This window comes from Falco peregrinus, chromosome 5, assembly GCF_023634155.1.
Source record: "Falco peregrinus isolate bFalPer1 chromosome 5, bFalPer1.pri, whole genome shotgun sequence".
Classification (NCBI taxonomy): domain Eukaryota; kingdom Metazoa; phylum Chordata; class Aves; order Falconiformes; family Falconidae; genus Falco; species Falco peregrinus.
The window spans coordinates 43,217,734-43,245,079 of record NC_073725.1 but is presented as its reverse complement, the minus strand read 5'-3'; the positions used below and the strand labels follow the sequence as shown (position 1 = coordinate 43,245,079).

The window sequence follows — 27,346 nt, the reverse complement described above, 5'->3', positions numbered from 1 at the left end:
TCTTTCTGGTGCTCCCTTCCTCTGCTCATTGCTTCTTACTCTTCCTCCCTTGCTTCAGCTCAGGGCTTTGACAGGCCACAGTCCCTCTGGGCTGTCCCCACCCCAGCTTGTGTTGCCTATAGCCAAAGTCCCTTGAGGGTGTCTCTGTCCCAGAACAGGTCACCCACAGCTCCAGTCCTCTCAGTCATACCTCCTCAGCATGGACCATCTTCTTCTGTGCGAATGTCTCCAGCTGTGTCCCCAACAATGTCCTCTTCCACATCTCTCCTCCTTGTTTATCCCCAATAAATCTTTTTTCTTTTTTCTTTTTTTTTTTTTTAAACAAAAAGGGAAGTAGTAGTTTTAAGAGTAGCCAGCCTCTGATAGGAGTCTTCTCTTCAATAAATTATCACATTAGCATCTCTGTTAAAGCTCTAGACTCTTAGTGAGCCAAGGAAGTTGAAGAGCAGGACTGATGAATTTGAGAACTCCTTACATTCAGATCATTGACTAATAATCTGGAAATCATCATCCATGTGGATTCACTACTTTTCACTTCTGGCCCTGAATTTCATCCATAAAACTCACCAATACCGAAGACCCAGTATCTGCTATGTAAGAAAGGAGAGTTTCTTTTTGCTTGTGTTACGTAGTACAAGGTAGATCAGTGGTTAGGAAATAAACTTGTTACAACAGACTGTTACTTTTTAGTATCTTCTGACATCCTGGCTGGTGGACTTGTTCTCTTAGTTTCCCAATGTTTATTTTTAAACCACGCTTGAACATCATGTAGTATATAAAATAATCCCAAGACTTTGCCAATAAATTGAAATACTTTCATGTAAATTTTTCCCCCACCAGACAGCTTAAGGAATAGAAGGCAGCAGTTATACAACCACTTTTCAAGATGAGCTGTCTGAAGAACTACACCCTAAACAATCCAGATATAAGGTTTATGTTTATCAAATAGTTTTTTAAACAAATTTGTATTTTCATTACGTAAGAAATAAAGTTTTCCTCCCTCTCTATGTCTACATGTTCTACTTTGCAATGACTACTGTGTTCATTAAAAAGACATAAACAGAGAGCTAGGATTAGAAATTTGCTTCTACAACCCTGAAACCTTGACCTAAATGATGTTTCTTAGCTGACATCTAGAGAAAGACGCAGCTACAAGAAGCTGAAGAAAAAAGTTACTCCTAAGTTTCAATTAACCAGTCAGGCACAATATAAAACTGTTATCCCTCAACTACATTTTTTATTTTTTTTATTTTTTTTAACAACTGGAGCCAAAGAACTTGTAAAGCTATTAATAAACATAGATCTCTTTATGTAGATCCTTTTATCCTCTCAGTGGGACATCCAAGAGAGGGCAACATCTCACATTTACACTCAGAGAGCTTAACACACCAATACACATCCTAATGAGCAACCCCTACTCCTTGCTCTTTCCCAGAAATAAAAGTCTTCAGGCAAAATGTGGCAGAAAGCCAGGCTTCCAGTCTTCAAAAACACTCTTTTCAGACATGTATAGCTGGGTAAGAATTTGTCCTAGTTTTTGTTGAATCTGGGAACTTTAAATACATTCAATATGTACACATCAAAATTAAAAATGGCTTCTTCTACTGACTTTGAACTAGAGAAATGCATGTGCATCCCTGCCACATTTGTATTTATTTTGAATGGAGATCAAACTCTGCAACCAGTCTAACCAGAATGATTCATTGATTTATATACCACTTGTGCCCAGCTCACCTTAAGGGGTTCTAAGATAAATTAATCTGAACCTGAAAGGTGATTAGCTACTCAGTATCAAAGTCTACAAAAGAGATATGAAACTGCCTGACCAAATGCATGGTGTGTACAAAGGCTGTTGGTATCCCAGGAGTAATGCAACATGCAGGGCTTTGATGGGATGCTGTGAGGCCTTCTGTGTTCCCTGCAGCAGCATTCTCCTTGATTTCTGCATCTATTAAATTTCCGATTCTTTGCAACGCTAAGAAGCCATGTGAACATTAAGAACTGAGAGAGTGCATTAGTGATAGCAAGGCACTGTTCTTTAAACTGTTTAAGAGGCTTCTACTCCTCATCTGGAAGTTGCAACTATTCAGCTGAGTTCTGCCTAACTCATTGATGTGCATAGTCCAAGTTAGCTACAGTTTCAAGCAAAACAGATTTATCTAAGCCAACACTTGTTTCAGACTCCTTACACTAGAAAAAAACAAGAAGCCTAGGTCCTGCTGGGATGAAATTCTGCTGTTTGTTGGTCCTTCTAAGTGCAGTTCCTTCACACATAATTTTCAGAAATGAAATTACAGTTTCTCTTCTACATTGAGTCTGAAAAATCAAGCAACCAAGCTAAATTTTATTTTGTTTCTCTGAAGCCTCTTTTTGCCACTGAACATAACAAACTTATTTTGGTGACCTTTCTCTACCTTTTCCTCTTCTTCTCTGTGACTTCTTAAATCAGGAGGCATTATGCAGTAGCAGAAGAAACATAACATCATAACTACACAACTTAGGTTCTCCCCAATTCGGTATAAGCTTTGAAAAGTTATGGAATGGAACACCAAAAAAGCCTCAGAAAAAAAAAAGAAAAAAACTTATAAAAACTGTACAGCATCTATTCACTTTATTCAGTGGCCAAAGAGATAAACAAAAATACAGTTGTGAATGTTTTCTTGTATGTATATTTCTTTAATAACATGATTATATATATTTTTCTTCAAGTTCTATTTTAAAAATACAGATATTGTTGAAAATTCCAACATTCTAGTTATAAAACTGTATTTTCATATTTCATCTAAGATTTTTCTATTTTTTAGCCCTCCTGACCCATTTTTTCCAGACGGCTTTCTAGTTTCTCATATCAACTAGCTGGTTGTTTTTTGCATTCCTCTGCAGAGCCACAAGACATTTGACAAAAATAAAACATTTCAGGGTAAACTCTCAAATACTGCACTGATGAGCTTAAAAAGCATCCTCCTCAAAAAATCAACTAAAATTTAGCATGTGTCTAGAGCATGGTAGCTAATTTTCTCTCATCACACCACCATCATTAATGTATACAGCAACTTCAAACCACAAGTCTCCTGTTATGGGACACTGGATGTATGAGTGTTTCCTGCCTACAGACAAGAGCATGAATCTTCATCGGCTTTTACCCAGAAGGCAGGCTGCTCTGACTGTCAGTTGATATAGCCCTGATACTGTGGTCCAGCCAGGTGTCTCATAGCATACAAAAAACCTGAAAAGTAGCCTTAAATCTGAGACACCTCGTGGATGCTTTAGAAAGAATAATAATCAGATACAAAAATTTCGCAGCAAAGCAGTAAAAAGCCTGCCGCATCTCCCTCCTCCCAAAGAGTTAGTCTGTAACTACTTCCACTGGTATTGAAATGGAGCCAGTTCTTCAGCAGCAACCCCTGAAGCATGAAAACTAGCACATCTGCGCATCAGGTGAGTGATAGTTTACAAAGGTGGGGACAATTAATAACAAACTGTTACCTGACAGCAGGAAAGCCCAGGGGACAGTTTGATAAGGAAAGGGCTCCCTAGACGAGACACGGCCATCTTTGTGTCCATCCAATGTGATCCACTGAAGTAAATGAATGCTCCTGTAAACAAATTCAAAAAAGTATGAGAAGTAACTCATACTCAAATGGCATCTACCTCAGAGAGGTAGCTATGTGCTCCATGAGGCACATAAAGCTCATCCATAAATGCAAACAAATGAAACAGCTTTGCTGTCAGTTCAGTCTCTGTGGATAATGAGGAGAGTCTTGCCAATGTCTGTGTCGACAAAGACAAAATAGAATTGCTAAATGCTCCTGCCTCTTTCTTCTGCAATAAAATTAGTATGACTGAGTCCAAAGACAAGGAAAGATGGAGAAGGAAAAAAGGGTAGTTGGGCAGCCATTGCTAAGGCTACCCTGTCATGGCATCTGCAAGCATTTAAACCTCAAAAAGTAAATACAGAGCCCTGCAAAGTTAGTTCAGATGTTGCTTCTGTGAGGGCTTTACTGTGCAGACCCACTGGGTGTATTTTTTTATCTGCCCTTTTCAGGCAAAAATCTTAATACCTCTAGCCTCCAAACAGTACAACTACTTCCCATCACCTTTGCACGGTACCCGACCACTCCCCACACAGGCTGGGGAGAGCAGAGGGACTGCAGGAGCTGCAACACAGAGCACCCTGGAGATCAAGCAGCATAGACCTCAGCTGAGATCCCTAAAGAACACTTTTTAATTGACTTAAATAATGTTTCAAACAGAATTTAGAACAAAAATTAATTTCCTTTAGGGTACAGCATTCACTCTCCGTGCAGCCCAGCCAGTTTTAAGCATGCCAACAATGTTGCAGACCATGGGAGCCAATGGAATAAGCTATATTTTCTCATGGGGTCCACAGACTTGACATTGTTGTCTGCGCTAGTGGGGATGAAAGCTTAATTAAAGATCTAATCTGAACTCTGGCAAACGAACTGCCTTTGGAATTGAACTACAGCAGATGTGCTTCAGACAAAGGTAGGGAAGGATAAACATTTTCAAGGGGCCCTAAAGCAGCATATTTTGAATGCCGTCAGTGCTGCCTTTGCTGAATACTGAGACTTTTTCATGAAAGTCTATGCAAAACAACACTAAAGGCTCAGTCTTGTTGGCGCATTGATATTACACATATTGCCTTACATCTTGGAAAATCAGCTATTGTGCTGCCACAGTCATACTCCTTAGCCATTTACTTCCCATGGATACATAATGAAGCAGAGGGTTAGGTCCAGCCCCACGTGAATAATCACATCACTTTAGCAAGGCTGGCACAAAGAGTTGACCGTTACAGCTCCTTGTACAAGCAGGCATGTCGTGCTCCACAGCGTGAGGGAAGCTCCCCTCATTGGAATGCAAGGGTACTTCAAAGGAGCCTCTTTTAATTTGCAGCTGAGGCTTTTACAGTAGCCTTGTTAAGATTTTCATTAATCAAAATTTGCTGCTGCCCTCCCCAGGAAAGAAGAGAGATGAACACTCTGTGGTACCACAAGCAATGTGTTGCAACCCAAAGGACCTCAAACTCTGGAAGCCTAATTCTTAAGCCATGATGTGGCTGTAGCGGGAACAGATGGGTACAAAACCACCTCAGAAAGACCTTTGCACTGACTTATACGGGGGACGCATCATTAGTAGGCTTGAGAGGTGCTACATGGCAACCTCAAGATCTCCTTGAGGCTTCAACCTGCAACAATGTATGCGAGCAAGATGTGAACTTAACTCTTAATGATTCAGGTATCAAAGCAGCTGAAGAGCAGCAGCACATATTTCCATATGGGCTAATTTAACATGCTGCTTAGGCTGCAGAGCAGATGTTTCTATCAGCAACCTTCATTATGACCACATTACACCTCGGTTCCCACCAGCACCTAGAATAACCCACATGGGAAAGACACAGGCATGTCAGTGCCCTTCTTGAGAGCTATGACAGTTTGGAAGCTGATCCAGTGCCATAGAGACAATAAAATGAAATATCGAATAGCTGCTGAGAAAGTGAATGGCAACTTCGGTGCAGTTCATCATTTGAGGACCAATGGAAGAAAAGGTATGATTGTGTGGTTAGAATTATTATCTAGGATGCACACACATACTCATACCCCACTAGGGTTTGCCCAGGTGAATTTGTATCCTAGGATTCCTTTACCTTTGATTGCTTGAAGTGGAACACTTAATATTCCACATTCCTTTAACATGAACATGAGAGAGAAGTGTGGAGGTCTGGCTCTAAGATAATATACATAATTTTAAAAGTTTACCTTAAAGGGGTATTGGACTGCAACACAGATTTTAAAGTAATCTAATCTCCACTGGAAGCAGTGTAATAGATACATTTTAATAAAACTGAAGTCACAGAATATTTTCTAATATGACAATTTGCTAATATTTGACAATGACAAACATGCTAGGAAGTTTTAGTTTTATGCAGTATGCTGCGATAACATTTTCATTTTGGAAAAATACTTTAAAACAGACCTCTACTGGAATAAACTTTTTTCCAGCTGAATGTGTTGTATGGCAACTATGTGCTTACGGAAGATCAATGGTTCAAAGGACATTACACTCACTCTGTTTTTCCCAGACAAAACTGATTAATTTCCCTGCACTGTACAAAAAGCCACAGTGATATTTTGTCCAAATAATATTCTCAAGAACGGCCCCAGTGTGAATATTGGGTACAAAAATTCTTATAATATGTGTGAACAAAGTTAGCTATTTCAGTTCAAAAGTCAGCATCTCAAAACACTGAAGGCTGCATCAAGTATCATACATCATTGATTGCCTCCGCAGAAGATGAAGTTACAAAGGCATAGTAATCAAATCACATCTAAGAAAGAACATCCCCAAAAGACTAGCTTTCTGTAATGTTACCTATGTTATATATATATATATACACTATGTAGCAACCATTTCAAATCAGTTATCAAATCTGTCACCATTTACAATAGAAATACTTATCACAGAAGGAAGAAAATAATAAAAAAAGATATCTCACCATGTCCAGTATTAGTTGTAAGAACTCTGCTAGGGAGTTTCCTGTCAAGGGGAGCCTGTTCTTTCATTATGTGCCAGTCAGCATCACCTATGCCCAGTGGCTTCCATCCACAGAAGTCACTCTCAAAATCACATATAGTGAAATTAGCTGTTGTAAAAAGAACGACAGTAAGAGATCATAAAATCAAATTTGATGTAACAGTTTAACACCATAACTATGTATTTTGTATTTGGATGTCCAAGGAGTCTTAAAGATGTGCTGGTATGTTTCACTGAAATTCAGATTACTTAGATGGACAAAAAGTTCTAGAATACAGGGAATAGATCATGCAGTCCTTTCCCTTCTTAATCAAACCCAGACCACCTATAAGAGAATAAACTATATCATATTAACAATGAGATCTGTACACAGGCTGCTGACAGATTATGAAAGTAATATATGTTTTTTAAAAGATGAATTCTACTGGAAAGATAATTATGAATGGGGGGGGATCAGATTTATTTAGTGCTTTTAATACAATGAAAGTAAAGATAAATTAAACTTCCGCTTAATTTATTTTTGAAAATGAGATTTAATTTTATGAATTATTCAGGTCTCCTAGATATTTTTATTGCAAAGTAAAAGACTATTTTCTCAGTTGCTATGGATTAGACTTCCACTGCCTAACAGTCTCACACACTCTCATTTCTTGAGTACAATTATTTTGATGAGAAAATAGTATAATCTGATAGCTTTCTTTCCTGATCCAGAACAGCTTCACAAAGCACTACACCTCATTCTTTCAGTCACTTATCATAATTGTAAACATTACTTTTGAATTGTACTTGTCTCTTTCTAGACTTCATGGTACTTTTATCCTATCACATCAGCCTCAGACATGATTAAAAATATTACTTCAGTTTTCAGATTGTACAAAACCAAAATGACATGTACCTTTGTTGAAGTACCATGAAGTAAAGCTCTGTAGTAAAGGTTTTTCAGGTATAAAGAGATTATTTAAGCAGTTAAATCTTAAGGTATTAAATAAATCACAAATATCAGTATCTCTTAGCTGGATTCAGCATATACGTTAAAATTCAATGGAGCATGCTTTCCTGTTTAGTGCAGTATATTAGTTAAACGTGAAACTTGGTTAACTTATTAAATTACAGAATTTTCATGCTCTTGACAAGGTACCTTGTTAATTAGACTTCAATTGCTAATACATTAAGCTAGAATATGCAAATTTATATTCAAGACTAAGCTGTTTTGCTGTACGGTAATTAATACTTAGCTAAACAGTCTTGAGAGAACTAATGTGACACAAAAAATCAAACATTCTTTGTTTAAACATCTCTTCCCTCTGGCTTCCCTAAACCCTGCAAAAGGTCTTCTGCATAAAAACCTGACTGCAGTGGCTGCATAGTACTATGCAAAAAGACATCAATGACCATGTAGACACAAAGAACCTACTCAGTTATTGAGTAGTTATTGAGGCTATACTGAGCAACCAAAAAACGTTCCTGGAAGGAAAATGCCATACCAATATTAAAATAATGGTTTAAATATGAAAAAGCAATCAGAATGGTACTAATTATTAATATTTCACAGCTCAACAAGGTATTTAGCATGGGATTTGGGGCGGGGCATGGTCAGGGGTTAATTATTTTAACTAGAGGTACTTAGGATCATGACAAGACTCTTTATCGCAGTATGAAGAACATCTTTCATGTGCTGATGACACCAGATCTGTTGTCATTTAATGTGGCTCAATATCAGGCTCAGGGTTTTTCATTTGCTCACAGTGAAAATTTGGAAATTTTCACATTTGGAAATTGTATACTAAAAGAATTGGCAAAGCAGTAAGGCTGTTATCAGACGGAGCCCATGCCTGCCCTCCATGGTCAACAAAAAGAGAGGTCTGGTGAAATCGTAATTTCTTACATTGGTAGACACTAGCAGAATTTCTTCTAACACTATGGATTTAGAAAGAAATGTATGAACATCACCTTTTAGGTTGAATATACAAATGGGGCCAGGGGAAGACATGCAACATACAAAAAGGCACAATTCTACACCGAATTATATTGCCCAGTTACATTTTCAAACTTTATTCACGTCTGAACACAATTATAAAGGTAGGAAAAATATTTGTGGTGTTGTGCTTTTAGGGTTTGGGGGGGAAGGGGGGCAGGAACAAAAAAATGTGGCTCCATTTCACTAAATATTGAAATGTTAACCATGTTTTAGATGCTTTCCTTCCCCCCCCCCCCCCCCCCTTGAACCTGTCATTTAAAATGACAACCTCTATACCAGCATCCAGTCACACAGAGGCACTGGGCCAGAGTCACTTACCAAGCCCAAGTGTTCCACCATACACAGTTTCTGGAAGCAACATTTCATTTTTAAAAGTATTAAATACGTTAGAGAACAGCTAGGCTATAAACCCAGTGAAACCCAATTGTCTGAGTTAACAGTTTGACTTAAATTTTATCCCTACTTAATTCTAAAAACTCAAGGGGTGCTTGTAAATGTTTAATCAAGCTTGAAAAAAAAGGTTCTGTGCTTTGGCTGAAACCCAAATGCAAGTTAGACAGTTACTTAGTGTATTTTTTCATTGCTCAGACATTAATAAACTTTGAGAAATGCTCCTTTCTCATTGAAACAGTGCATAATTTTTATTATTCACAGCCTTTTTCTACATTTTTTATTTGAGCCTTCAAGTGATTATAGGGAATGTTTTACTATCTATAGCTGGAAAATAAGTGACTGCACAACATACGTTTTTGGAGGAGTCACACTGCAGTTAGGTAAGTTAAACAGACATAAAGTATATTTATGATATATTACACCCTTCCCTACTGCACCTCTTACCATCAGAGCTTACATTTCTTTATTTCAGTGGAAAGACTTCACTGGATTCAAATTGCAGGAAGATCTCCCACATTCTGAAAGCAAACCCAATTTGTTCTCATTTTTGGACACTCATCTCTTTATAATTCAGCAAAACAGAAAGGAAATTAGAAAGGAAACAACAAACTGCATTAATTCATTTTAATAACAAGCCAATTTTTTACTTTTTTTTTTTTTTAATATGAGTGTATTAGTATATCTCAACAAGTCAAGGAGTAAATTATTACAACAGTCCTGCAAAAACAATGACTCCAGAATGTAACTGGGAGAAAAAATGTTCCCCAAACATCTCCTTGAATTTCAAGAAATATGTGGAGCTTACTAAAGCCACAAAATACACTACAAAGATTCTTCAATTAATATGAACCATTTTTTACAGTTTTTTTTTTTTTTTTTTAAAAAAAAGAAACAGGAAACAAAGCATATATTCCAAGAGCACTGGGAGATTAAATGGAAAAGGTTTTTTCTGTGATTAGCTTACTCTACCTCTCCCAGCTCTTCTTGATTCTCCTGTGGGGAAAACAAAGCAGTCCTATCAGCTAGGCTGGTTTACCAGCCAATTAACATTGCTTCAGCTTTGCTAGTGTGCAACTGGATGAATCTTTTCAATCCTACTATGGCAGCTCCATCAAATGAACACAACTGGGGACACACAGCTTGTCTCTCCATCAGGCTGGTGTTTCTGTGACTAACAGAATTGAATGAGAAGGGCTGCTAGCCTTGTTCAGTGTGGCAGCACCCAAGCTCCTAAGGAATTCAGGGTATAAACTACCTGTAATGACCAGCAACCAAAGCACCTCTGTGATGCCTCTGTCATAAGTATTTTCTCATTTCTGACTGACATTTAATGTTATTTTTGGAATGGGAAGTAATATGCATATACCTTCTTACTGACCATCCGTGCACGTTCCCTAACAGTTTGTGATTAGTTTTATTTATCTAGAATTTGCTAAAGGATTCATGCAGAAAGATCACAGATGGCCATAGGTCATCTAGCCTGAACTTCTATATGTCATAATTCATTAGAACCCTCATAACATCCTAGTCCCTTAAGTGAGACGGCCTCATCTTCTGAAACTGTTCAGTTACCTTGCTTAGGGTTAAGAGACTGGTGATGTTCAGAGAATCTCATCTCGACCCTGGATCTGCAGAGGGTATGCTTACTTTAACTGTTCTGGTGAAACACAAAGGCGATGCTACACAGTGTTCATAAGAAATGAAGAAGTGAAAATATTATGTCTGTAGCTTCTTTTTTCTCCACATGTACATACAAGATTGATGGACAAATATTGACAACTCCAGACAATTAATGTGTCACAGGAAACACATAAATGCATAGTAAAACAAATGTTTCAGACTAAAAAAATGCTCTTTCTACTTTAAAGTTGAATGTTAATGAAAGGATTTGCATATGTGTTCATCCACTGTAGAAGGTTTCAAGGATTTGCAATTGTAAATTGCTATACTGTAAATGAAATGCAGTAAAAGGTACACAGCTTTAAAATTACAGAAATTTCCTTCATTTTACGTATTTTCCATTCATCAAGTATACAAATCCTATGAAAAGGCTGAGAATATATAAGTTAATACTAGAGATGCAAAATTAAGATCAGAAGAGTTAAAGACAGATGTTTTAAGGAAGCTTCTAATTAGGCTAAATAGAAGGTGATGTTCTTTCAGAAACAGCTGTAGGATGTCCCACTCCACAGTCATTTTGAATCTACAGGAATGCTGATGAGTAGGCAATTTCCAGAAACACTACTGTATCGAAGTGTGGTATCACTTGAAAATAACAAGCACTTCCTAGACTCCTCCCCAAGTTTTGCTAGGATTGCTATTTACTGATTTATTTGTGATGTTTTTCTAGTATTGTGTATGTTACATATGAATCATGTATAATAATAGTAAATATAGCGCTAGAAATATTTGTTATTTGGCATGATATTTAGTGCAGAATTTCTTTCATGTTAGGTAGGAAATAAATAAAAGACATCAGCATGATAGTGGCCTTTTTAATCCTTTAAATGGTCTGAATAACTACCTGTTTCTAATGTATTAGCTAGATTTCTATAATTTATTATCAGTTAATGTGAAATATTAAATTTAGAAGTGATCTCAAGCAAGTGGTGTCAAACTACAAGAAAAATGTAGAATTGAATACTAAAAACATTAATTTCATAATTTGTCACTTTATTAGATTGATTTCAACAAAACTACTCAAATAAATGTGGTTACTCATGTGCATGTTTCCTAAACAAGTTCCTAATTTTTCAAGACTTAAATCTCATATATTTAAATATATATTTATATAAATAAGCAGGCATAAAACAAAGTTTAAGAAGCGTTGCAAAATGTACATATTTGGTTTTGTAATAATTTTTTTTTATTATGTTTAACTTGGCATGAATGGTCTTATGAGAAAAGAGAAACATTATTTTTCCCTCTCCATTACAATGAAGCAAGAAAAATCCTCAAACAAGAGGTAAATTCTTCACATTGCTAAGTCACAGCTGTCTGCCTTCATTTTCATTCAGTATGGGGATCTGTCAACTCTTTCAGTACATAAGAGTACTTCATCAAAGGAAAATACTGAGGATGTATCCAAGGACAGATGTTAAAATACCTAAAAGAATAGAGGCTAAAATATGCATTATTGTACCTGACAGGACTTTTAACTGAAAATTAATGTGAATAAATCTCGTGCACACTAAATATCACGGAGGAAAATTTCAAGATCACATGGAAAATGTACATAATGCAAGGAAAAAAGGACAAAAATAAAGGATGATTTTTCCATTAGGTCTCTTTTGTACAAGACTGCAGAAAGTGTCAGAAAGATGGGTCTTCTAAGCTGACCAAACTGCTGAAGATCTAAATTCCACCCTTAGGGTCCTCTTTCCTGAAAAGGTGTGTGAAGTTCCAAGACAGTATTCATCATTAAAAGGGGGCAAGTTTAAAACCAGTTATTGTTATTTTAAAGATGGCTTTTTTTTTTTTTCTTCTCAGCCAGTATTCAGAGCAACATGCAACTGCTATGGGTCACTTATATTTTAGAAAAGCACCTTTTTTCCCCCTTTTTTGAGAGGATAAGTATACTTTTATGCCCTGCTCCAACCAAATAATACGTCTTCAACCTGTAAATACCTCACCACAGGGTGAAACACACGGTCTCTATGCCTCAGGTTCAATTGAGTATGATTTTCTTTCAATTGAGATACACTAGGAGTTTGTGGAGGATCGGTGCCCAGTAATACCAAAGTTAACTGTGAAGGCAGCAGCAGACAGTGGAGCACTAAGCAGAGCTATTGAAGAGGGTTTTGCACTGGCTATACCTCCCATCAGCCCTTGCCCCAGCACCCTAATTCTAGAGATGTCACAAAGGACAGTGTTGAGACTCCCAGACCATTCTGACGTTTCTTCTGCCAACTCTCCGGTTTTTCTGACCCATCCACATGAGCATGACAGAAGCAGTATTCTCAAAAGTGAGTCCCACTGTGATAGTTTTTTTAACTTTAAAATACCAACTATACCTAGGTTATTTGTTAACTTCTCAGTTACCCAATGCCAGTGTCCAGTGTCCAAGGCACAGAGGTAAAAATAAAATAAGGAAGTATAGGGTATTTCATGCAAAATATAATTGCCTGTAAGTGTTTAGGGTTATCTTTAATTTCACTTTGTGTAGTACTATTAACAGCTACCCTTCAACTGGGACAATTATTTTTCATCCTCCTTTTAAACCTTAAAATTATTCTCCTATATTCCCAGTCATTATTCACCACAATTTTCTCACATTGTTACTGAAAAGGGAACACTAAATTGCTGAGAAAAAAGCCAATTTTTAAAGTACTGTTCAATTTCATTCCATTCCTCCTCCTGAAGAGCATGAGAGTACTCTCCGCACTCCTACCAGCAAACACGCAGAGCTAGCAGCATAGGGTCAAGTCTTGTAAAAAAGGAAAACAGATCTCTCAGAGGGAGCCCCTATAGACTTTAATGTTGGCTTAGATTTCACCTAGAAATAAAACATTATAAACCTTCCTATTTAAAATGTTATTGCAGTATTACTTGTTGCATGTTACCTGTTTCAGAGATGGCTCCTGCACTGTTATTTAAGTAACTGAAAAGATTAAACACAGATTTAAGTGTTACTACCACAGACATACAGGTGTACACTGTATAATATTCATTTTAGAAATGACAGGGTCTCTAAAGCTACTTTCACATGGAGATCTAAAATGTTTTAGAACTATTATAGACATCTTCAGTAATTTTAATTATTTTCTTTTACTCTTAACTGTACAGTGGAAACTGTGGGTTCTAAGCAAATTTACCTTCAACTGAAAGTATCATGAGTAACATGTAGCTTCTGAATCGTAGCCAATTTGTATGGTGATTTGTATCACCATGCAAGTATCATGTCACCTAATGCATTTTCTGACAACAGCTAACAGAGGTCTAAATTAGAAAAGAATTCAAACAACAAATCCTAAGGCAGATTTCAGTCCTACTCAAATTAGAGAAGTAGAGGTTATAAATATTTTATATAGGGAATATAATTAAGCAAAAATATGCAAAATTTTGCATTTCTGCAGGTACTTGAAAAATTGCTGCCTGGATTCAAAACATATTCCAATGGGAATAGAAAGCAATGAGAAGAAGAAAAATGCATGACAGAAAATGTTATGAACATAGTCACTAACCTGTGCATCATTAAATACTCTGGGGAAAAGAAGCCATATAAATAATAATTTTTCTAGTCAGAGTTTGAATAGACCTCTTTAGGTTTCACAAATACTCTTCAGCACGCTGTCTTTCTAAAGCAATGAAATTTACTTACAGCAGGCTGCTGGATCCTCATCGCTGCCATCAGAACAATCTAGGTGACAGTCACATGCTGATCCGGGCTCTGTGGACTGTCCATTAGTGCAGGTGAATTTTTCTGAGGAGCAGAAATTGGAAGGCTCTGATGGTGTAGCGTCCAAGAGCTGGATGCTATTCAGACAGATGAAACCTTCCCTGCTCTGGAGCGTTCCTTTAAACATAAGCTGTGAAATGTTACAGTTAAAATATTTGCATTGACAGACAACAGCGAGAAACTGATTTTTATTTATATAAAACAGTAATGTTCTATGTGTAAAAAGTACTGCATACTTTCCATTACAAAACCATGACAAATTTCGAAGCAGCAGCTGAAGTTTTATATGACGATCTCAGGTTGACATTTCTGAAAATTTTCAGCTAAAATAGTTTGACAAATTCCAAGAATGAAGTAAAAACCTATTTTAAAGAAAAATTCCTAATCTCATAACTGTTTGGCTAAAAAGTTGCAGTGCCCCTGTGTTTTAGAAGAGCCACCTGGAATGTAATGTCCTGAAGTTGGCTTCTGCTCTGAAATCTCTTCAGAACCTCATTCTGCAGATGCCCAAGACAAAAATTTTTCAAGCATACTCACAGTTGAATAAAATGGGTTAGGAACTGTCCTTGGAGACCAATTGGCACAGCATAGCTTAACAACAATACCTATTTCATCACTTAAGATGAGAAGGCTGCATCCAGGCTATGCAGTGGGATTGGTATCTGACTGCTGGTAACCTTTGAACTGTTCCAGGAACTTTCTGGGAGACGGCAAGCTGCTTGTGTCAAAACCTTGCTAGGGACCATGCTAATGTTTTAACTGCATGGACTATCACTTGCTAATCTTGGGCCTGTGCCCTGGCCCTGCTTATTTTACTGTTATTGGCATAGAGATTCAAGGAACATTTCTCTCTGTGACAGTTTCCTTGCATTGACCAGACTTTACACAAGCTGATTTAGAGCAATGAAGTTTCAGAACACCTCTTGCTCCTGACCACTGTGGAGCCTGGATCTGCTGGGTCTCAAAGCAAGGAGTTATCCTACTCCTGCTCTCCAAGTCTTTTTTAGCTGTGCTAAAGCAACAATCAGGAGGAAACAAGCTTGGATTCATCAGAAAGATGAAGACTGCTATGAATGAAAGCACTGATAGAGAAGAGCAGGAGTTGAGGGAACAAATAAAAAAATTGAATTGTGGGTTTGGACCAACTGGGACATGATCAGAGCCTAAGTCTCAGAAAACAATGTTGATAATGCTCTGGCATTTTTAGTTGTTGCTGGGTAATGTTCATACTAAGTCAAGGACTTCTCATTTTCTTGGGCCTTGCCAGCCAGAGGGCTGGAGGGACACAGGAAACTGGGAGGGGACACAGCCAGGACAGCTGACCTGAACCAGCCAAAGAGGTTCATACCATGGGACATCATGCTTGGTGTATATAAACTTGGGGGGATCGTTGCTCGGGGACTGGCTGGGCATCAGTCAGTGGGTGGTGAGCAGTTGTACTGTGCATCACTTGTTTTTCTTTCTCCCTTTTCCTTTGATTTTTATCCTTTTCCCCACCTTTTCGTTATAACATTATTATTATTGTTGTTGTTATTATTACTATTATTACTGTTGTTATTGTTATTATTATTACGGTTTTATTTTATTTAAATTATTAAAATATTTTTATCTCAACCCTTGAGTTTTCCATTCCTTTCCAATTCTCCTCCCCATCCCTCCGGGTAGGGAGGAGTGAGCAAGCGGCTGTGTGGTACTTGGTTGCTGGCTGGGGTTAAACCATGACAGACAGGCAACAACAGGTATTTATAACCTACTAGCTTGCTGAAAGGCGTTCATTCTAATATATATCAAAATGTCAATTCCTGCAGCAGGCTTAGTCCTTGTCCATTCACAAAGATTACATTTTCAGCTGATTGCTGAGACAGTGAAATATGAATGTTATTTACAGTATTACGAAAAATGAAAGTAAATGTAAAATTTACGAAAGTAAATGTAAAATTACTTAAAATAGACACTTGTAAATTAATTTAAGAATTAAGTAGTTGCAACTTTGCATTCTTTTCTATGCCTGAAAATTCCAGGGGAAGGTATTCTCTCACTTTTCTGGTTTAAATAATTTCACTGAAATCCCACAAACATCATTCACATCATCTCACTTAATTGCATTTATATTTAAATGAGTTAGTAATACCTGAGATGAACTCGGGTGGCTAACTAAAATATGGTGAGATCTGTACTCATTTTCTTGCATGTTATTAAAGACCAGAAGCTTCAACATGTGATACTTATGTAGAGGTTTTGTTGAGCTATAACCAGAGCTTCCTTCATATCAAAGCAATGAAGAACAGCAAAACCTTCAGGGTATGTATAATTTTAAGGAATTTTTTAGTTTCCTAGAAGCTTTATAAACAATAAGGTAAAGCATGTTCAAAAATTGAGCACATGCCTTTTTCACCCATACCTTTAATTTTTCTAGCCCTGTTGGTAGCTGTATATCCATTTTGACCCATTCCTCCTTAGTCATGACGTTGGTTTCCCAGAAGACATATTCCTCCTGTAAAATGTAGCATATGATATTATAAAGATAATTTGTGTTACTCTATAAATTATCAAAACCATTCTTTTGTCCTCTATCTTTTCATATCCTAGCCAAATGACCACCATATAGAAAGTTGCTCGGTATGAGGAAATAGAGTTTCACATGTTCATTTGCAATCTCTGCACTGAGCTCTATAGGAGAGAGGGGAAAGACAAGACATGTTTACTGTGATTAAACAGGCTAATAATGTAATTATCAAGAGTCAACTTGGTAGAATTAAAGTGAATTAATATGCAAATTAAGCCATGTTATTGCTGAATTTAACAATATGTTTCCATGGTACTCTCTACATTATTTCTTTTTCATTAATAACTGCTTATATTATGTTGTGTTATGATTAGACTTAGTTTTCTTAGAACTGAATTTAGGGTCTGTCAAAATGACACAAGCAACTTTGCTAAATTTTTATTTTTTTTTTTATCTGTAAAGCAAGCAGACAGAGTACTATCTAACAGGTCCTAGTCATGTTCTGAGTTACTTCAATCCCCATTTTCACTTCACCTCCTAAGGATAACAGCAAGGGTGCCAAATATAGTAAAGCTCCCTTTATGCAAGCACTTCAAGCCCTTTTTGATTCAATAATATGACCAAAACCAGCTCATGCTCATTCGGCTTCTGGTCATGATCCTGGAACATGCTGAGGCCAGTATAAAGAAAAGAAATGCAGCATTGTGAACTTCATATACTTAAATAAAATTTTTTCCAAGAATCAGCTCCAAAATAGAGCAAAACCAGAAAGACGGGGGAAATGCAGGAAAAGTTAATATAGGCTATACATACAAACAGACCTACCATTACAAGTATCAATAGTGAGACCCCTTTTAGGATACTGTGCAAAGTACTGGTCATACCTTTCCCACAGAGTGTTACAGAATTAGACACAGTTCAGAAAAAAATAAGAAGCTATATAAGAGAAGTGGAAAGTCTCTTGTATGGAGAAAAACTTAAAAGATAAGAACAGTTGACCTTAAAGGAGATGAATAAAAGGGGATATGATAGGTATGTGAAATGTTATCAATAATATAGACAAGGACAGTTATGCTTTCCTGTGCCTTGCAATATAAAAAGGAGGAAGATACTGTCTACTGCTTGACAGACTGAGAGGTCTGAGTCAGCAGAACACTGGTATGATTTGTGACGAGTAGCCGATTACTTACGCCCTTTTTCTACCAAGGCTTCAACTGTTATATTAACCAAGCTGGAAGACTAAATCTTTATTGAGTGTGTCTGAAGATCTGTTTCAGAAAACTGCAAGACAGGGTCAAGCCATTACCTTAATTCCAAAAACTAAATGACATGAAAGATCAAATCTGGATAAACAACATGACATACTTGACTTTAGAAATAAAAGTCAGATGTGAGTTTCCACATGAGTATATGATATAAGTATGTGTCAACTTGTTCTTGGAATAGATATTCAGCAAAAGCCTTTCAGTGCCAAGGACACTTCATTCTGTGTAAAACTTGTTTCATTTTGCTAAATAATTCAGCTTCTGAAGAAAATCTATTAGCCTGCAACAGCCACATATAAGACACAGAAAAGGATGATGTACTAGGTTCCATACTGCCTGACACGTTAAAACCACAGCCTGTGCTCAAGTGTCTGCTTTTAGAAATATTTCAGTTAATGAATTCCCACACATGTACATATACAAACCCTCCAAACACATTTGTATACCTTGTGGGAACACTCTACGTTTGCTGTTTGCTTGATTGGATTTATCTGAATTCTATAATTTTGTTCACATTCAATTAACACCTTAGATACCCATCCCCATGACCATCTTTCTCCCAGATTTATTTTAAGAAAAACGGCTTGGAGCAGTAAACTTGAGTGTTCTGTGCATGTGCTAGTATCCAGACCTTCTAGGACTGTTTTTTTACACAAAAAGCTGTAAATCACCTCAGATGCATCAGCTTTTTTAATTGGCTATTGTTCCATGCAACAGGCATTACCCTCTGATTTCATACAGCTCTAATAAGCCAATAATATTATTTCCTTTCCTCACAATGTTTTCTCAGTAGTATTCTCACTGTTTGCTTCCACCTCTTTGTTACAAATGAGTTAATCCCTCTAGCACATTCGTTGCATCCCTAGCATTCTTTTAAAATGCTGAATGTATTGCTTTTCCAGTACTTTCCCTCAACATTTATTTTGGTGGTGCAGGGGAGCAGCTGCTCAAAATACCTTCACTCTATTCCCCTTATTGCGATACATTACTATCTGTAAAAAAATGTTTGTAAAGCTAAAATGGGAAATAATTTTTTCTTTTTCCTGCAATGTTTGGTTATGTTTTCATTTGGGGGTTTGGTTTGTGGTGGGGTTTTTTTGAGATAATGCTACTTAGGTTTAAAGGATGGAAGAGACAATCATGACTTTTTCTTATCAGCTCCATTTATAAAATACAACTTTTTTTTTTTTTTGACACTTCCCTACAGATACAGTCAGCGCTGTGCAACTGTACAATGTGCAATGATGCAAATGTGCATCATTTAAGAGAATAATTTGGAACAAATGCTTATTTGTTCCCCCACAATGATTAATGGATCACCTTTAACTACTTGCATGGTTTTTTAAGTGTTGCTGAACACTTAAAGAAATTTTAGTGCATTAGGGTAAAAATATACTGGCACATATCATCATCAGTTGAAATGTTCTTTTATTGTTTAATTTCTATCTGTTTTGTAATCCATACAAGATAAAAAATTAAGAAGATAGAAGGAAGAAGTGTAAGTCCATTACTTAATAGGAGGAATGAGCAAGTAATAAATGGCCAATGATACAACTGAAGTGAACATTATCTTCTTTAGTTTCAGTTTTCACAGAAAAGTTTAAGATTTCGCAGACAGTGAGTAGAGATTTAATATTATTTATATTTTGTTACTAAGTTAATATTGCGAAGTGTGAATGCAAACATGGACCAAAATAGAAAAACAATTATTACAAATACATGTAAGCCAGAAGTACTGAAACTGGCAGGGAGTCGGGAAGTTTTAAGTACAGGTTACATAATGGAAGGAATATCTTACTGTCAACAACTGAGAACCCGAGAGGAATGTGTGGGAAACTAGAGAACTGAGAGAACAAAGGGTATATATTACAGTTAAGGGGAAAATACAGACTATGCAATTATAGCCAATCATCTGAACAACTCCCAAGACACTGCAACAAATTGCTAACAATAATCTTGTAAGCAGCTAAAGAATTAGAAAGTGAGAAACCTACATTAGCTGCTTCTGATGAAGAGCAAGTCATGTTCAGCCAGCATAATCTTTTTCTTTTCATTGTAAACAGACTTGAAAAAGTAGAAATTACTTTACTTTCTTAAGGCTTTTAACATAATCTCATAGGACAGCCTGTAAGCAAACTGAGGAGATTTGATGCAGATGGAATTACCGTAAAACAGGTCTACAAGTGAGTGAACAAATAGGAGTGCAACCTTATTTGGAAGAGGAGTTGTCTGTCAAACTAAAAGAAAATTATAATAGGGCTCTGCAGAAGTCTCTTGCAGGGCCTGACATAATTACAGTGCTGACTGGACAGTGGAATGAAAAATAAAATTTAAAAAAATGCGGATAAGACTAAATTGGGAGGAAGTACAAACATTCTGAAAGAAAATATTAGAATTTAAAATCATCACAGTATACAAAAACCACTTTCAAACCAATAATACGAAGTTCAAATAAATATGAATCGCAGTTAGGAAATAAAAATGAAATTACCAAATACAGTAGTATTGAATGAAAAGCAACTTTGTTAAGCCAGCAATAGAACAGGAAAAGCTGCAGGTTATCACAGACTGCAAGTTAAATACAAGTCGACAAGTTACTGTTGACAAAGAGTCCATCTTCCCTATCCTTCTTCATACCCTAGAGCAATTTACATTCCCTGTTTTCCAATTGGTGTCATAACGTCTGTATTAGAAAATACTTTCACTCATCTTTGGCTTATCTTTTGAAAGGGCGAGGAAGGCTGGGAATACATTCACAACATCTGTGGTGCTTGCCCTCTAAGAACAGTACTGGAAGTGTACATTAAATGTAATCCAGTCTCCATCTGTGCCAGGTGCTGGGACATTTGAAGAGTTATTCACAGACAAGAGGTTTTGACCAATAAAAATAGTAAAAGGGAGTGCACAGAAACTGCATGGTACCGAACTGTGCAATTGAGAGGTTATTTTGAAGGATAGCCTCCAGAAGAGCACCTCTGTTGTCTTCCAGGGTCAGAACAAGCACTTGGCTATCACTTCTGTCTCTCAGTATTTGGCTAGTTTTGAAGATTCATTTGATTGTCATAAACAATGTAATGATTCAGTAGCAAAATATGTAAAAGCTATTCCTCTCTTCACTTCAGTTTAAAGCCTTAAATATGAGTATGTAGGGTCTTTTTCTTTTTTTTTTAAAAAAAAAAACAAACCTACCAGCAGAGGCTTGTGCATCTGAAGTTGCTTCTGGCAAATTCTGCAGGACGAGTAACTACACCAGCTTTAAATAAGTCTGCATGCAATAAATACACTTCCGACTGAAGGAGAAGTGCAATAACAAAAACATCTAAGGGCTAAGAGAAGTTGTGGAAATGGATGGGTTGAACTGATGTAATAACTGCCAAAAACATTTCCTAATGCATACAATAAAGAACTGTTTATCAGTCAATTCAATTTAGGCTCCCAATTCTATGGGCACTTAAATGCCAATTTTCTCATAGTTTTGGCTCACATAATTTGCCTTATTTTAGGGAAAGAAAACCCCTAAATCAGGTCCATTGATCTTACTTTCGTGAACCACTGAAATCAATATTTCTATTCTGTCTCAAGGCTGCCATGGGCATCATACCTAGGAATCCAGTGGCAAGTACTATCGCACAGATCTCTGTACATTCTGACCAGAACACTGTTACAATTCCCTGATATAGTAATGGATCATAGAAAAATACCGCTATTCCTTGTTAGAAATGAAAAATGAGCAAGAGCCTGGAGTTATTTTCATGAATAGTTGAAGACACAGTGGAAAAGAAATAAGGTATTTCCATTACCTGTTCCTATATTTAGACCCCTTGGTAGTGTTACACTTCAGGTTTTTTGCATCTTATCTTTGAGAATGAAGTGGATCTATCTTTTTAAATACTTGTACTGTTGGGTGACAATAATTCAACTCCAACACCAAGATATGAGAGCATTAACCCAATAAGACCAGCTGTACTGCTCTTGCTTTCATTAAGATGTAATATAATAGTTTTAATTTATTAAACAAAAGGGGGAATACTAACAGCAGAAAGCCTCCTTAAGGCAACGGAGGTAAGCAAGGTGGCAATACTTAACGTCCCTCAACTGACATTTGTGTTTTAGTTTGACATGGCTATTTCATCTACTAATAGAAGAACAGGAAAATTACTGCTCTAAAACTTGGGCAAAGTAAATCAGGCACATAAGCAAAATCTTTCCAGACGTCCTAAGCCAGCAACTTTCCTTTTTTCTGTATTTCAATAGAGAAAAACACTTATTTTCCCATTTCCAGAATGGGAAGAAGGCTAGAAAAGCTGTTACTATACATTTGCCCTGCAAAATCCCAAAATTATCTAATTCTGTAACATCTGGAGTTTGTCCTTGAAGTTTTATTGCAGAACATTTACCCATCAAATTAGTTTAAAGCTGAGATGGCAAATACCAAGGTTTTACAATTGCATAGATCAGTGGAATGATACCAAGTTATTGTTTTGCACAAACTAACTTCAGGGGCAGGCATGTACTAGTAGGCATATTTCCTTGCATTTTAGCTAGTAATACCTGGGCTACCATATCTTTACCTTTTGAAAATGAATGCATGTGTCTTCTTACCTGATTAGTAAACAATACCACCTTCAGAACACTGTTGTCTGCCATGGAGTAATGAAATTGAAAATGGCAATTCTTGCTGGAGCAATGACAAACGGAGCTGTTAAGATAAGCCCTTTTATATAACATGTTTTCGTCAGCTTCTAACCACTGAAAATGGCCTGAAAAATAATTAAAAAAGTAGATTTTTTCACAAAACTTTTTTTTTTTCTGTTTACAAAAATAAGGACTGCTTTCCTGTAATTAAACTATGAACCCATCTCAGCAACAAAGGAATCTGATGATCACGCTGATGATGTGACTTGGATGTCTGTGTTTCCTATTAAAAAGATAGATGCATATCTTCATTTGACTCACAGATAGCCCCAGCAACCAAGAATTATATCAGTTGATAACATTGAAACTGTTACTTTGCGTATTAAAAGATGTACAGTCCCACATTCAGTTCAGCCTCCTTATATTTACAACCATTCAATACTTAATCAGAAACACATTTGGACACTGGGCTTTCTTCTTGCTTCCACTATGGTTTTCAGAAAATATGCTTTTTAGAGTAATACTTCTGTAGACTCTTCAAAAATTAAAGAAAATAAAAAAAGAAGGTGGAAGTATTCTGTCTTACTGCTACAGGACTCAATAGCATCTCCACCTTGTAATCAAGGTCTTTACTTCTCAGCCAGTTCTGCAATAAAATGTTGGAAGCATATTGTCTTTCTTTTTGAAAAGCAATTTGTGCTCTTCGTGACCTACTGCCCCTTATAACAGCATTCCTACAGAGACTGAAAGAGTACTCCATCTCCTCAACAGTATCTTCTATTTGTCAGAAATAAAAAAGCTAAATACTTTTTACCAAATATACCAGGCCATTTTTGTCCCCTCCTGAGTCACTGAATATTTTCCTGTCTTCTAAAACAGCTATTAAAATAATAAACAAGGACTGATTAAAGGTCTTAAGTCCACTGTTTCTGTGTTCCTGTCTCTAAATACAACTTATCTCAAATGCATATGTTATACAATATATTTCAAGCTGAGGGGAGAAAGTGTTATTTCAGAAGGTTTTTATAAGGGACCACATTCTTCTCCTTTTGTTACCAGTTTACTCTTTGTGTTACACAATGTTTTGCACTGAAATATGTGGTTGCAATTTCATTGGAATTAGGTTTGTAATTTCATGCTACAGCAGCTAACCTTGATGTAAGGAAGCATTATATACTTAATCCAGCATTCTGTTTGACAGAGATCAACAAAGCATCTACACTTCTACGACTATGTCCTTGTGCAGAAGAGAAATATGCATCAACATTAGAATTTACACTACTGGTTCTTCATCTAACTTCAGAATGATGACATTATAAAACCAACTAATTTTTTGAGCATAATGATATATAACATTTTTTCCCTTGTTCAATTTAAGTCCTTGAATTTGTACAAACAGGATAAAGTGGAATTAACATGAGTTTTAGATAAGAAATCAAGTGAACAGCACTAGATAAACAAAAGTTCTGTGAAATATCCAGAATGATCGTGCATCTAAAAGGGATACCAACTGTTCTTTAGGGAATATATTTTATGCAGGTATTGTGAATGCTTCTGAGACAAATTGAGGCCTAATTTCAGAAATTACGAATCCAGAAACTCCTGTCCTGAAAATACGGATTTATTTCCACACACACCCACCCCCCTCTTCTATATAGCCTGTAAAAGTATAAACACGTCAGTTTAACCGGACAGGCAATAAACCACACTAAAGTATTTATTTGTTTCCTTATTCATAAACTTTAGTCAACATCTATGAAATAGCTTTCTAAGGATTAACGGTATTGGAAATGGTTTTCTTGATTTGTACAAACTTTGTAGCTCTTCTTTAGGGTCTGAATTTCCCTCAGTCTGATACCTGCATACCATATTACTGTGTTTATGCTCTGACCTTCTTATGTCTTATTCTCTTGAGTTTTCACAACTTTCTGTTTCTGAAGTGCCAAACTTCCCCGTGTTTTTAGAATTACAACAGAATTAGAATCCCAGAAAAGCCACTTCATTCCTGCCAACGTGATAGTAGGGCTACTGAGTCACAGCGATGTGTGTTTCTGGCAAGAGATGCTGGAATGGTTGCCGGGATAAAGAATGTAGATGTCACTATATTTCCATAAAGCCTTTTCTTTTCTCCACGTCTGCTTAATCAGGTTTTAGAGAGACAGGTTTTTTTCTTCCAGTTTTGAAGAAAAATTTTGTCTGTCGTAAGCAAAATCTTGTAGTCCTGTGGAAAGATCAGCCACAGACTGCAATGGAGCCCAACTAGAAGCAGAGTTTACAACTTACTGCTGAGGTGGCCCAGTGCCATCTTAGAACTAAGGTGGGCTAGTGAACCTGCCTGTCTCCTGCTACGCTGAAAACTCAAAGCCTATAAATATGTAGCTGCCTAACTTCGTCTTAACCATTTTCGGACTCAAACCTTTCGTCACTCTTCTGCTTGAAGCCACAGGGGTTTATTTCAGAAAGCGCATGACTTTGAATCTCTGCTACTAGTTTTACAGTAACATCTGATGCTTCAGTTTAAACTAAGCCACAGAGTGGACCTTGCCTTTTCTGGCGATTCCTCTTCGCCAGCAGTGAACTATTCAGTCTCTGAGCCAATCCCCTGCAACTTTCCTACTCAACAGCTCTGAGGAAAGAAGAGGTCAAATATGAACTGCCATTGTTTCTACGCTATGAAGGTGAAGTTTCAGGAAATCACAAGTCATGAATGAAATCTTGAAGAAAAAAAAAGAAAAAAGTAATGCAGTCACAATCTAATGTTTTGGCTGCTTTTTCATGTTTAAACTTGAGGGATTTTATCATCAGTTCCGTGAAATGCTGGGTTCTAAAAGCCATGGTCCTTCCTTTGCTTTCTTTTTGCATCTCAATCTTATTATTTTTATTTTGTAGAGAACTGGTTTCATTAGTTCCTTATTAAAGAAGTGTTACCCCAACTGTAGAAAACTAGATTAATCAAACAGAAGAATGAATTATGGAAACTACATAGCATGCAGAAAATATCAATAAAGAAAACAAGAACATCAGAGAAGTATTTTCTGAACAGTATTGCAGGGAAATATAAAACCTCTGTAAGAACTTCTGACATTAAAGAAATTAAGAGGCAAAGTTGTAGATAAAATGCTTACAATACAAACTGGAGAAAAGAAGCAATAAGAGAACAAAGAAAAAAAGTCTGCCAAGGACAGAAAGCATTTTATTAAATTTAAGAATACCAGGAAATGAGGATTATTCAAAGCCTATAAGCAATCCTTTTTTTATAAATTATAATTGTCTAGACCTCTGCTTTATAATTTAGTTTCTTACCTTTCATATTTATAGTAGCGAAAGCTTTGATCAAAATCAGAAACTAAAGCTTAGTTAAGCTCTGTTTGCATTGCAAGTTTGAGCCCTCAAGCATGGCATTTTTGCAGTTTGCATACAATTTCTTTAGTTTTTAGAATTTAATTAATATTTAACTTCTTTATTTATGCCTCAACAAATCTGCATGAATAAATCCTGAATGTGTTCAAAGGTGAGCAATATAGTTCAGATTTTTCATTACTTTCCAACATTAATGATGAATTAAATTATGTGTGTTGCTTTGACACTTATTTCTTCTCGCATTTTCTTTCTTCCTTTAAGACATGGAAGCACATGGAATGTCCTCAAGCCGTTGTTTGTTTTATATGTTCAGCCTACTCAACTACCTGTGCATATTTATACAATAATGCCCAAGCACCTATACAACAGACATTTCAAAAACCTGTGCTGTTTCAATAGACATTGCCTGTGACCTCGTTCTGTAAAAGCTACTTACAGAATTTCAGTATATTTTCTGTTAGCACAATATTGCCATAAAAAGGGAAATTCGTACCCATTACTAGCCCTTGAGGTATCATGTTAAGGTATGGCACTGATACAATAACTTTCAAGGAGTTGTTTAAAATAAAAACAAAGTCTCATTTTTCTTAGCTATCTCAGCGGAAATTGAAAGGTGGTGAGACTGTTTTGTTTTGTTTTTTTAAAAAGATGAGGAAAAAAAATCTGCTTTACTAGTCTATATGCTCTTTGTTGTACCTAAACGTTAACACGCAAAATTTTGTCTTGAGTATATGCATTCAAGCAGTTTTGCTTGCTATTCCTTTATAATTTGCCTTGTAGTTACCAGATTGTGTTGAAATGCATGCTAAATTTTCTTTTTAAAATCTTTCTAAAATGAAAACAATATCTAAACATTCATTTTGCTGCTATCAATGAGATGTACTTCGTTTCTATGGGCTCAAAGTTCAAGCAGTAATCTCCATGCTATCAGTTCTTCAAAGCTACATCACAAATTACACTATTACAACTAGTACTACTTAACCCCTCTGAAGGCAGTTTCAGTAGACCAGCCAAACACTTAGCTGGCAAGGTGATTCCATTTCACTCACAACACTGGACATTTATGTCCATTAAGCTTTCAAAAACCTTTCCCATAAACCCATAGACAAGCACTACACAGTGACTTCAAAAACAAGTGCTTCTCTTTAATTCTGTAAATTGCAACTGGATTAATGTCATTGGTTTTAAGAGCAATAAACTATTTTGTATAATAAATGTTTCTCTACAGCTCCCCTAATTAAAGGCTTAAAGTGAAA

At 36.4% G+C, this 27,346-nt stretch overlaps 1 protein-coding gene across 1 annotated transcript in view; it reads right to left on the bottom strand.

The window, feature by feature from the left end:
* MALRD1 (MAM and LDL receptor class A domain containing 1) overlaps nucleotides 1–27,346 on the bottom strand; it is a 282,749-nt gene that overhangs the window by 236,417 nt on the left and 18,986 nt on the right. The window contains exons 7-11 of the mRNA XM_027777677.2: nucleotides 22,698–22,855; nucleotides 16,726–16,818; nucleotides 14,247–14,454; nucleotides 6,518–6,664; nucleotides 3,487–3,596 (exon numbers count right to left, since the gene is read on the bottom strand). Coding sequence (XP_027633478.2) covers nucleotides 3,487–3,596; nucleotides 6,518–6,664; nucleotides 14,247–14,454; nucleotides 16,726–16,818; nucleotides 22,698–22,855 — 716 coding nt within the window. The remainder of the gene's footprint in view (nucleotides 1–3,486; nucleotides 3,597–6,517; nucleotides 6,665–14,246; nucleotides 14,455–16,725; nucleotides 16,819–22,697; nucleotides 22,856–27,346) is intronic.